Source organism: Apteryx mantelli, chromosome 4, assembly GCF_036417845.1.
Source record: "Apteryx mantelli isolate bAptMan1 chromosome 4, bAptMan1.hap1, whole genome shotgun sequence".
Lineage (NCBI taxonomy): Eukaryota > Metazoa > Chordata > Aves > Apterygiformes > Apterygidae > Apteryx > Apteryx mantelli.
In genome coordinates this window covers 75,824,789-75,838,026 of record NC_089981.1, presented here as the reverse complement: position 1 = coordinate 75,838,026, position 13,238 = coordinate 75,824,789, and the positions used below count along the sequence as shown (strand labels likewise).

Genomic DNA, 13,238 nt, shown 5'->3' with positions numbered 1-13,238 from the left:
AGCCATTTAAGATAAACGACAAAATCAAATGCAGTCCTTGCAGACTAGAGTGCTGGATGCTGTGCCAAGGATGAAGTATCCCGGTTTGCCTCACATGTGTAGCTGTCAGATCAACATGTAGGCCTAGTTTCCGAATAGGGACTCTCGAGGTGGAGAGGCTCCCTTATAAAATGTTGCTTTTCTAATGTTGGAGCATGGATAAATATTTCTTCTTGCTGCCACAATGTTTGCATGTTTATGCAAGGTGCGCATGGATGCACAGGCAGAATTGCTGCCATTAAAAAAAGAACATTTGCCAAAAAATACCCCACAATTAGCACACATATTTCCTGATCTAAATACAGGGGGAAACTGTGGTTTCTGATCTACCACTGTGCGGTAACTGTTGGCAAATGCCAGCTTTTTAATGGCGGCCACTCCACCACATATCTTCATTTAGAAACTGCCCTTGATTAGTAGCTACCCTTTATTTAGTAATTAAATGGAAGGCATGGTTTTAAATAAACAGGGTTGGATGCTCAGTGGATGTAAAGCTGTGCTGTTCTCACAACTTCTCTTTAAAACTCTGTTCATTTGCGCCAGCTAGTGTGTGTGCATGTGTGTGTTTGTGTGTATCTGCCTGTTTGTATTTGTGCAGATGTATATAGATATTTACAACTTGTATTTTAATTTTTTTAGCCGTGGAGCTCTTCTTTGGATTGGTGCCAGGAGGAGTGAGTGTTACTAGTGGAGCAGGAGAAAATTCTAAATACAGCTTTTAAATGGCAGGTGATTCCTAGATAGGTTAAAAATAAATAAGATAGTTGGAGGATACAATATCAATTTTTAGCTATTAGGAAAAAGGTTGCTCCGTTCTTTAAAGGCTTGACAGGGAAGTAGTCTGCATAATTGGGGCATGCAAAATGCATAGCTGGCTGCAGCTCAAATGGGAAGGCAGCACAGTGGCCCATGAATGCTTTATTCTGGGAGCTTGATTCCTGGCACCTCTGTGAAGCCATTTGAGCTCTAAGTCACTGCACTTTGTCTGCGCTGGTGTGTCAAGCCTGTTTCAGCAGTAGCTCGGCATAAAGCCTACCCAGTCTTGTGTCAGTTAAATGCATTAACACAGCCATAAAACAATAATCCCCTTTTTGATTTGGTCCCTAAGCAAGCGCTGGTGGCGACGTTAAGCGCCTCCAGCTCTCCTCCGCACTGCATCCACCCTCCCTCCAGCTCCCTCATCGCCTGCTTCGTCCCCTTGCCGTGCCCCCTCCTGCGGGCCCCTCGGCCCGGGTGTGCGTTCAGAGCGCTGCTGTAGCGCGTGGGGGTTTCGCTGTTCCCCGAGGTCTCTTCTTGCTCTTCTCCCCAGCCTGTTTCTCCTCCCTGGCCTTCGAGTGAGCCTTGCCAGTCTCAGCCTGACCCAGAAATCAGTTCAGACGCAGTGTGTAGTGAGTTAGGCAGTCAGCCTCCACCTCGCCTGTTTTCCCTGATGATGCCTCCTCTGTCCCTTCAAACTTAGATCCGACTGACAGTTTTTTCTATTGTTTTTTCTCCAGGGCCGTCCAGGCCTGCAAACCTGCCGGGGGCTCCCATAGCTGCCTCCTCCCACCCTCACACATCAGTGATCACGTCACCTCTCCGCGCACTGGCCTCTCTCCCGCCCTGCCTTAGCCTGCCCTGCTGTGGTGCACGTGCAGTCTCAGTTGGCGGGACTCAGACTGAGATTCAGACTGAGACGTCAGGCACATTTGGATGTCATTGTCAGTTGTCAGGTAATAGAAACGTTTTTTTTTTTTTGTTGCTATCTGAAGGTCAGTAGTGCTGCCAAGTGATGTCATCTTTACTGTGGGAGAGCTGCCTTCACTGGGTTGTGTGGGGAAGGCAGTGAAAATGCCCTGAACATCCCCCCCCTTCTTCCTTTTTTCCCATCCGCCATCACAGAGGACGGGGAGCGGGAAAGGGTGTGTGACTCCATTCCTTTTTTTCCCTTTCCCTTCCCTCCTGTCTGCCCACTTTCAGATGTCACCAGCATCCGCGGCTGGTCTGTTTATGCCACATTGTGAACAAATGTCTGAGAATCCTCACATAATGTGATACCCTGGTATCAAGATTTCATCTCTCTGGGCTGTTTATTTTAAGCTTAATTGGATAACATTTAACATCTGAGGTCTTTTTTTTTCCTCCCTAATCATTCGTATTAAAGGCTTTCCTCAGATTCCATGTGCATGCAGGATGTATGTGCTCCATGCAGTTTTTTTCCCTCGCTTTCAGAAAATGCTCCTTGGTAACTTGCCACACATCCTCCTCTCTCCCCCATCAGTTTTTCTTTTCCTTTATTCCTTTTGGATGCCTGACTTTTGTCATCGCAAAGAGGGGAAAGTGATGTGGAAATGAGGGTGCACCGAGCTAGCCAAAGAGGACACTGACATATTGTTGCCAGACCCCATCATTTCAGACCCAGAGATCTTTTTGAAATCAGTGGGTGTTTTTGAGCGTGGCTCAGCTGTAAGATTGGGTCTGTGGTGAACTGAGTGCTGGAGAGGTGAAAATGGGGAGGGCTTAAAAGAAAATACGGCTGTGGCAAAATCCTCAAGCGCTTACTTGCGGCTCACTGTGGTGGGCCAAACCCTGCAGCCCTCATTCATGCACGCATGCATGGGGATTTACTAGGGAGGCCACAGAGTGATGTGGATAAGTAATGCATGAGGACCAAAGGATTTAGACAGATAGCAAGGACTGTCGTGAGTACAGCTTTCAGAAAATGGCTCTTCATGTCCCACTGAATCTGGCATAACTTCTGCTCCGCACAGCTTTTTCCTTCCACAAGCATTGGCACCACCTGGCTACAACACACTTTGTCTCATGAGAATACCCCTGTGCATCCCTATTTGATGCAATAAGGCAAGAGGAAAAAGTTTTGCAAGGAATTTAAGTTTGCATCTTGGAAACCTCATCTTGAAAGACAAAATATTCTCAGGAGGAGGCTGAACACACTCTGCAGAGTCCTTTTCTAGACCCATATGTGAAGCACAGGTGGTTCGTGGAAGGCTACCATGGCCCCCTGGGTGAGGCTCAGTCTGCACACGGCCTCTTCGGCTGGGGCACGAGCTTGGGCTTGCAGCAACATGTTACACGGGCAGCACAGTCAAAGCATCCAGGGGATTTTGTCTGATTTCCTATCCAAGTTGCTGTACTCACCATGGGGGGTGGATGCTGTTTTAATCTGGCTCTGCTTCATCAACCTCAGTAGATTGACACTGGCCTGGAATGAGTGTAGAAACAGGCTCTTCTGAATAGTGAACTCTGTGTCAGAAAGTGAGATAGCCCCCTTGTCTCTCCTCTGAGTACCCCCTCTTCCCTCCTCCCTGTAACTAGTAAAACAAACTGGAATTTATCTCATATTTTCCTTTTTCTCTGTCTTCACTGATAAAGTATACACACACGTATCTCTGATAGGTAGGTGAACTGGACACCCATGGTTCCCAATTGCTTCTGATACTAACAGCTAGTGGAGAGGGAAGAAAGTAAAACTAAAAATAGAAAAGGAAGGAAGGAATAGCTCATTAAAGAACATGGGAACACAAGGCTTTTGTACTTTACCTACTTTCAGTTCTCACTTTATAGTTGTGCACTGTTAGTTTTTGGAATTGTCCGTTTGCTCAGAGAACGATGCCAGCTCTGCGGAGTGATAGACCTGTTATCCTGGTTTCCTATAATTACTGCGGCAGTCTATGGCACTTAGAGAATAAGTTATATCAAAGTGCATGCTACATGTTTATGACAGTAGTTGGTCAAGTTCTGCTTAAAAGAAACATTTTCTCCCCTTGAAAAGGAGACTTGTATCTACTGTAACCCCTTCTTAGCTCCCTTAGTGTTCGCTGTAGATGAGCCTGGGCATGATTAAAACCCTATAGCAGGGGGAATAGGATCTTTCTGGCTCCCAAAATACTTTGTGGAAATGAAAGAAAAGCGATTTCTATGTGTTGACTAATAACCTAGTGATGGTCCTTGTGTTGTGTCCTCTTTTTTTCATATAGCCATTTACAGTAGTCACTTTGCTACAGCTTTAGAGATCTGCTTGTCTCTCTGACTTGATTAGCTTTTTATTCTGCCAGCCCTGTTCTTGCTTCTGAGAAATTGTTTTCTTCTTTGAACAAAAGCCATCAACAGTTCCCGCCTCTCCCCCTCCTTCATCATTTCTTACCTTTCCTGTTTTTCAGCATTCATTTAATTCAGGACCTGGAGTTTTTCAATACAGTTTTCAAGCAGGCTGCAAATATGAAGACTTGAAGTTGCAGGTACTCCCAAATCTCTGCTTGGTGCTCACAAATCAGGTCCTTAAGAATCTCAGCAATTTTGTGCTAGACAATCTAAACTTCTGGCTGCCTGTGGAATTTGGGATACTCACATGTAAATGCTGCATTTGGAAACCTTAAACGTAGATAAGAGCAATTGCCTAGTGTACTGCTAAGTAGTGCTCAGTTGTGCAAAAGGGGAGTCATTCTGCTTCATTCAGAGCTGTCTGTGATCTTTATAAAATGTGCTGCTGATAGTAGTTCTGGGAAGTCCGATCTGGGTGTCCACTGTGTCTCTAGTTGCTGGTTGTGGTCCGTTCTGTCTTTGTTCTTTTCCTTGTGTTCAAGGCACCACAGGATGAGGAATTTGCAAGTAAAGGTCTATGTTTTTCAGTATGATTCTTTAAAATATCTACACATATCGCTGGAACAATCTCTCTGTCTATTTATTTATTTATTTTTTGCCTCAGAGGCTTCTGTCTGTTGAATTGGGTTTTCCTGTTTAAATGTTTTTAGTGCCTATTTAATTAGAAGTTGGAATAGAGTCATGAAATTCACAGGGTTGTGTAGCTTGGATCTGAAATATAAATGGGCAAAGCATTCATTTTGCTTTACCCCTTGCCAGATTAGGGTGATTTTTTTGAGCCTGCTTTTTATTTCATTTCAATGAATTGCAACTGCTTAGCGTAACTGTAAAATGCACACAGGTTTTTTTTTGCATAACAGAGACATGCAAATGATTGTTGAGAGACATAATTATGTAAGGAAAAGTATATGCCTCTGTGCATGCACACATACACTGCGATGCTTTTTGTGGGGCTATTTTTTCACAATACATCTTCATAAGGCTCTTTTTATGATGCTGATTTATTAATATTGTACATTAAGGCTTAAATTGTCAAAGCTGCCTAAGAGATTTGGATGCCCATTTCCCATTAAAGTTAACGAGAAACGAGCTTTGAAAATCTCAGCACAGAAGTGCATGGCACTTTACAATGTGTTCTCCAAAGGAAAAAGTCCCTGCCCTGAAGATCCTACAGTGCAAAAGCCCTAGAAATGGAATTCTAATTGGCATAAGACAAAGTGGATTGTAATGATACAGATAATAATTTATCCCTTATGCCTGCTTTTAAATATATTCCTGATCCAGAATCTTTGGACCTGGGCCCATGACTGAGGATTTTATATACCTCTGTAAAGATAATTAAATCTGTCTAATACACATATATTCAGCTAACCAGTAAAACTGCTTCCTTCCCACATGTAGGCTGACAGAAGGAGGTGGAAAGCAATTATGATACTTAGTTGCATTTATAAAAACAGTAAGTGGGCATGGGCAGCACTGATTAATGGACAGGATTGTGAAGTTAAAGGTCTAAAATAGAGGAAGGCATGGGTTCGTAGCTCAGAGAAGTGGAACCAGCTCCTATTAATTCAAGGAATCAGCTGTATTAGTCATTAGGACATTCTGCAAATCACACAGTCATCTTGTAAAGTTGGTATCAATTTACTTGGCTACTGAAATTCTACTTACTACATCTTTTAGTCTGGTGTTTTCTTGGCAAAAATTAAGGAACAATAAAGATAAAAGAAGTACCTGTAAGTAAATAATAGATTTTAAAATAATATTTTCCCCTCCTTCAATTATATCACAGTATTCAAATTGTGTTGGTTTTATAACCACAGTCAGCCAATGAGAAGAGTTAGATTAGACCACCCTGCTGTAAAAGGCTTGATGCAATTAATACAGTCTGTCTAGAAAGCAGTATTATTTCAAAAAACTTTTATGTTAATGATATGGTATGCACTCGGCACATTTCATACTAGAAAAAGAAGCAAGCTTTTGTTCACTCCAGACTGGGTTTTATTAACTCAGGAGGATCAATGGAAAACAAAACAGTAATCAGAGCAGAGAATGCAAACTCATCCAGCAAAAACCTCCTAACTCATCAAGTCCCAGGATGATGGCTGATATGTTACTCCTCATTTTTGCTGAGTGGAATCTCAAAAAAAATAGTCCTCCAAAACTCAATTTCTGATCAGCTCTGGGTATTTTTTTGAGAGGAGAAAGAGGAATTGGGGATTTGTATGTGAGAGCAGACAAAGACCTAGAGTTGCCCTGAGACCATTTGTAAATGTATCTTTTCATTTTGCTGCATAAAGAAAAGGTTTGCATAAAGAAAAGGTCTGCATAAAGTACTGGCTAACATTCAGGAGAGATGTCCCTATTAGTCATGGTTACATGTATTTATTTATTTTAGTGAAATATTTAACGCATGCTGTAGTAGAATTGACACTTATGGAGTGCAGGGATGTATGAGAGATGTATATACTGAAAACAGCAATGCATCAGTCTGTATGTATGTATCTATCTTTTCATCTATCTGTCAATCTGTGTGTTCATCCATCTATCCAAGTATTAAAAGCATATGTGACCTGTCTGTCTATGCAGCTCCTCTGTCTCACCAGATATTAAAATCAGATCTAAACTCAAAATAGATTTGTCTAATCACAAACTTATTTTTTTACTACATGGTGTGTTTATCAAGAGACGATGAAGGGACTTTAAGACAGCAAAGAGGCAGCTAAAATTAGGGTGCTGCATGGGGCAGCAGTGCTGGCAATTTAAATGTGACTTAGGCTTTGTTCTCAGAAGACACCCTATCAGTGTAACTTTGTAAGCCCTAATTATGTAAAGTTAAGAACCAGCGGGGGCAATAGTGGTATTTAAAGGTGCTTAAAAGTGGATGCCTGCAACTTCCAGACATCCAAGGAAAAAGCAAGGCTCCTAATTGCAATATTAAGGGGTGGAACTGAATCTAGTAGTCTCAAGACAAAAGGGTTCAAGGAAACATTGCCTGCAGTGAAGACAATGGCTCCAACATTTAGAGAGTTAACTCGATCGCATACCACTACGCTGAGCCTGAGAGTCTGAACTCTTCAAACGTTCCAAATGGAGAGCTAAATCAAAGAATCTTGTTTCAAATCCATCCAAGATGTTGCTGTTTTTCTCCTCTGACAGGAGAAGCATTTGGAAGTGCAGTTTCTTTCTTTTTTTATAGCTGTCTTAAAAAGGAGTTTGGATGTTTAGCACAGCTGGTGCTCATTACATTATGCACTATCAATAAAATAGCATGTGTAATTAATTTTTAATGCAGTGCTGTATGCAGCGCTTTAAAGCAGTTACTGTATGGGGAGAGCCGACACCGGTCACTGACATCAGAAATATTGAAATAGAGGGCTAGATTTTGCATTTTTAAAGGGTGTATGTGCGAGTGGGGGAAGGGTAATTCCCAGCCAGCAATTCTCTGGCCACAATCAAATTTAAAAATATAGGAACAAGATGGATGAAGGTGATTTTGTAATTTACTTATTGGAATAGACGAATTTATTTCCTTTTAGAGTTTGCTGAATGATGGTTGGGTTAGGGATAGGTGACTTCAGAATATAGGTAAGTACCATGGGACTGCACAGCAAACAATCCATCTTTGTTAAAGCATGAAGACACTTTGTGGCATCAGGTGGGAGATGAGGCAAAAGGAGAGGTTACGAGAAACCAAAGGAAGGACATTTCTGTTCTTTCTCATTGGGTAGTGTTTTTTTTTTTTTTTTTTAACAGGGCTCCTTTCTTGTGCCTCATTGCTCACATTAGTAATAAACCCCCAATTTTTACTCTTGATTCATTAAATATTTGGAAGTATCATTAGTCTGGAAGGGAGTGAGTAGATTGGTCAGGAGGAGGCACCACCAATGGCAAGCTGACTGCTGCTCTGATGGAAGACCCAAACAAATCAGAATCTTCTCTTTTCCTGGCTTTTTTTGCTGTACTTTCCAGAAAGCATCAACATCAATAAAGACTGCATTAATGGGGTGCAGTAGGCAAGGTTTGGGCACCTCCATAAATGCAGACAGCCATCCTACCTAGAAACACTTTTTTCTCAGCAGTCTGAAGGAGGAGCAGATATATTTTTGAAGTTGAAATATGGTGCATGGTCATATTCAGCAAAGGGCCAGAAATCCCTTCTGTCTTTTTGCAGCAGGAGCAACAAGGTAATCATCAGGGGTGATTTGCAGCATAGGACCAGCCTCTCCCTGCTGTTACCTCTTTTCCACCCTTTTCAGGCAGTTGTCTGAATGTCTCTTGGTGAACACTTCCTAAAAAGGTAAAAAATCAAATTCAGAAAGAGAAGGAAGGAAGTAATCACTTATGAAGCAGCAAAATTTGGGGTAATGTTGTTTGTCAGATACTTTGCCATTTGGTTGAGCAGCACACTGTGTTTTTTAAGAGCTGATTTTTTTTAATACACATGTACTAGGCAATATTTGCAATTATTCTTCCTCTTAGTAAATTGTTGTTCATTTGTACATAGCATATGCCAAACGGCTAGCTTGTACAACCTCCCCTGGCATGTTTAGGACAAGGTTTCTTCTACTCCTTCAGCAGTAGATTTTTGTCATCATCTTTCTTCTCACTTTCCATCGGATAGGTGCAGATGTGTTCATATGTGTGTATGTGTGCACCAGGAAGTCAACTCGGCTGTCCAGTTTGGGTGAACAAAGATAAATCTTGTGTGCACAAATATAACTCTTAGTGTCAAAGGGAAGTAGGGCAAACCATGGCATATGGTGTTAGTAGCTGTGATGAGGACTGTTCTTTAGTTCACAAGCCAATGTGGAAAAGACAGAGGCAATAGTGAGGAATTGTACATTTCATAGTGAAATGGCTTTATTTTATTTTATTTTTTAGAGGAATTGGATCACATATTCCTGGGGCGGCTCAGATTTAGGCCAGGGAATGGTTCTGCAAAAAATTACCCCATGTCCCTCCAGAGCTGCCTGATTCAGGGGACTTGGGTTATTTCTTCTTTTCTGAGTGCTTCATAAAAATAAATGAAAGGAAGAATTCTTTGCTCAAATGTTCAGAAAGCGATCTGAGTCAAAGAAGCCGTGTTGGTGCACCTTGCGCATGCCTTGTTGTGCTCCTGTGTTGCACAAGGCTGCATGTTGGTCCTTCTTTTTACAGATCGATAAACAACTGTTGGGAACATACTCTTTTTGGTGCTTGGTTTCTTCTGGACAGGCTTTTTACAAGCATTTTTGCAATACATACAGGAATCTGGTGGGCTAGAGTGTGGCATGTGCCTTTGCTATCCTTTTTTTTCCTCTTGTTATTTCTTAATCAATCCATTTCCATGGGTGCCTCTTCCAGGCAATGCAATCTGCTGTAGCACAAATTGGGAAAGCCAAGTTCAATGAGTCAGTAAAATATGCACTTGGAAGGAAGCAGGCAAAAATCCCGCATAGCAAGGGCTTACATTTTTTATGAATTCAGCTGTAAGAGTTAGAGGTCCTGGGACTTATGGAATGAGGTTAATGCAGGCACTAAGCAAGGCGGTGGGGAGACACAGGCATTTGGAATCACACCATAAAACCGTGCTTTTTAAATTGTTATCTTTGTTAATAACATAAGGAATCTCTGGTTAGAGAGAGGCCAGTTTACACAACATACCTGCAGCTTTTATGCTTTGTCACTTGGCCATTCAGAGCCAATTATAAATATATTATGTTCAGTCCATCCCCTGGAAATTTGAGGAGAGCCTCCGTCCTGTTCTTTCTGCGTGTCAGACTGTCTCCTTATATGTCCCACATTGACCTAAATTATTTCAGGTGAGGTCCTGATCTAAGACCGATCCTTACATCTCTTCCATGGCCATTTGACAAGTGTGGTGCTTTCAGGGCATACTGTACTCTCCGTCCACTGAAGGATTGGTTATTGACTGCAGCAGCACACAGGGTACTTAGCCAAGCATCTTTCTAAGAGACGTTTTTGGATTTCAGTGGCAGCAGAGAATCTGGTTTGTGGTGAAAGTATAGTGGCTTAAGTAAGCCATGAAAGTATAGTGACTTAAGTAAGAATCAGAGTATTGTTGGAAAAGACGTACCATTTAAAAGCGTCCACAGTGAGCAAGGTGAAAAATAAAAATTAATGGAACTTAGTAAGACCTCAGCATGACAGCAGGCCTTTTTGCTTGTAAGGGAGCTGTTATTATTTCAGTATGTATCTTCTAGAAGAGGTTTGGGTTATTTTCTCCTGTCCTCTGGTTGAACAGGAAGAGTGTAAGTTCATTTACTGTGGCACAGACAGGCTTCAAATGCAAAGTCTGTCCAAAAATTATGTCCGAGTGTTTATGGATTGATTAATCCAAATCCTTTGTAAAAACGTGTGAATTGTTGATTAAACTGAGAGTAGGATCGTTGTGGTTTTGCCTACGGTGAGGACAAGATTAGTGAGTACCTTTACTTTTGTGCAAAGCCTTATATAATTTAATAAAAAAAATGAAATTCCTTCTGTATTTTTGTCTCCCCCTTTAACTGAACTAATGCCTCTTTTGCAAAAGTCAATGTAGAATGTTTGAAATCTCTATAGCCTATTAAAGCCAAACTCTGTATTATCATGATCAACAGATATGTAGAATAGTTGTGAAATATTAAATATATTAAATTTCTTAAAACCCTCCCCCTCCCCCCCCCCCCACCTCAAGTATGCCTTGTACTTCTGTGCACATTTTCCACAAGGAGCAGTGTGAAAGCTGATGTTCACCTGTCCCTCCACCCCCGTCAAAGTCCATTAGTGCAGTTGAGTACACTTGTAAATGTCTGAGCTCTTCTAATATTTAGAGGCTTCTAGCCAGCAAATCTGCTATTCCCCTCTCCGCCTTTTGAGGAAAAGACTGATGATCGGGGTTTGAGGTGGGCACTTGAGGTTTAATTTTAATTCTGTGGCTTGATATCATCCAGATCTGTAAGGGAGAGTAAAGATGTGTGGGAGACTGTACCATCACTGCTTTACCTAATTCACTCCCTGCCCTTTCCCGTTAAATTTGCCAGGCCATGCCTTGTGATTATAAGCTAGGATTTCTTGAACTTGTTTTATCCTTAATAGGTAAAGACGAGTGAATGCTGGTGTTCTTTCCTCACTCTCACTCTTTCTTCACAGATGTCTTTGTTCTCTCGGCCGGCTCTCCGGCTCTCCCGGCTGGTTGTGATTGCCAGGGGAGGGTTCCCCATGGGATTGCCTTGCCCTGGGATTAGTTCTGCGCACCCTCTCCTTGGCAGTGCGGGACTGTATTGCATATACCTCCCTCCCAATAAGGCACCGTGAGTCAACATCCTGGTTGCTGGGCTCTCTGTTGAGAACAGGCTGCTCTGGCCGTGGCCGCCCTGGCCGTGGTGGTTCTCCCCATCCACACCTTTCCCTTCCCCTACTCTGCCCTGAGTTTTCGTACTGCTTTCTTTTTTAATAGAGTATTTCTGCTTCCCCGCAGGTAGATCCTTCATTCATTGCTGTCTCTGCCACTGGTCCCTGCAGTAATAACTACAGCATTTTTTTAGATCTCCCTTTTAAAAATCAAGTCCAAAGTGCATTTGCTTTCTTTCCTTCCCCCCCCCCCTTTTTTTTTAAGTGGAAATGACTGCTGAAAGTAAACACAGCTTGCAATGTGCAGACTCATTGGGCTAGCATGAATTTCCTTAATAAGTTGGGGTATGCGTGTGTGTGTGTGTGTGTGTGTGTGTGTGTGTGTGTGTGTGTGGTTTTTTTTCCTTAAATCTTGGAATAAGAGCTCTGTCTCTTTAAATCCTAACTCAAACTTTACTGGCGATTTTACAGAGCCTGGTTTCATTTATAGTGGAGCCAGACTTGCTGTGTGAGAGCCGTCCGCATGCTGGAATTAGTCTTAAGCTCGCTTCTGTGGCGTTGCCAAATTCCATGTTTGTGTTTTATTTAGAATTCTTTTCACGGCCAGTCGAATCTGTTCAGGCACACATAGGCAGTGTTGCGCCCCATGGAGAAAATAAGCAAGTTTGCGTTTTCTTTGGCATAGGCCATGGCCACAAAAGACTGCGGTCTAAAAAAACATTTTTTAAAAGCTATTTTAACCCATAACAGATGTATAAAGTAGGCACATGCATGCCAGCTTCCTTAGTTTTAATTAAAAAATAATTACGGCTTTAATGGGATGCTAGTGACAAATTTGGATGAATGGTGGGTGACATTATCTCAAGGCTTGCTTCAACTTATAAATTAGTGCATTTCTCTTGGCCAGTGGTACAGATGAAATTAAATGAAGGAGCAGATTAATATTTCTTAAAGTTACATTGAACCAAATGAAAAATCAAGTCAAATCAAAAAACAAGGCCCCTTCCTCCCTCTCTCTCTCAGATTCCAGTTTGCATGAGATCACAGAACATGGAGGAAAGGTTTTTTTCCCTGGCTGATAAATGATCTGGCCAGCGATACACTGTGCTTGGCTTTGCAAGGTACCTGTGCCTTTCATAATTTCACATTGGTAGCTACATCACCAAATTATTGTGATTAATGTTAGCAGGCGCTTCTATTTATAACCATATCTAACTAGCTAACACAGTACCTCCAAGCCAGGAAATCTTAAATATAAAACCATACATACGTGCTGTATGTTGCAATGGTTCTCTCTAAATACATCAGCTAACTGGCTGCCTTTTGGAGTGTAATGCTGTGATTCTTCACATCTTTAGGCTATTTTCAGTTTGGGGCTTTCAAGGCTCACCAGAACTGGGCTGGATGCACAGGTTTGCACAGGTAACAACAGTTTGTATTTATGAAGAAATAAACAAAGGAGTAATAAACATGTAATGAGCTAACCCCAGATGTTATCTCGCCTGTTATTACAGTCAGGTGTATGTGGAGCTGGGGAAGGGAGAGGAAGGAATTAGTTTGGGAGGATGCTCGGCTGTGGATATCGAAGGAGAAGGAGAGGTTGGACTGGTTCACTGGAAGAAGCATGTTCTTCCTTCCTATGCAAACCCTGTTCCCGCTGATGGGAACCCTGAATAGGTACTAAGAGGAGAGACGATAAAACAGTCAGCACATTTTTTTGTGGCACACAGCAGAATTATGTTCCCTCCCTTCACGGTGCCTGGGAT

General features: G+C 42.1%; 1 protein-coding gene across 2 annotated transcripts in view; it reads left to right on the top strand.

Annotated features, from left to right (window-relative positions):
• Positions 1–13,238, top strand: part of BCL11B (BCL11 transcription factor B) — a 95,556-nt gene that overhangs the window by 41,166 nt on the left and 41,152 nt on the right. For both annotated transcript variants that reach the window (XM_067294948.1, XM_067294947.1), the window contains exon 3: positions 1,536–1,751. In XM_067294948.1, coding sequence (XP_067151049.1) covers positions 1,536–1,751 — 216 coding nt within the window. The remainder of the gene's footprint in view (positions 1–1,535; positions 1,752–13,238) is intronic.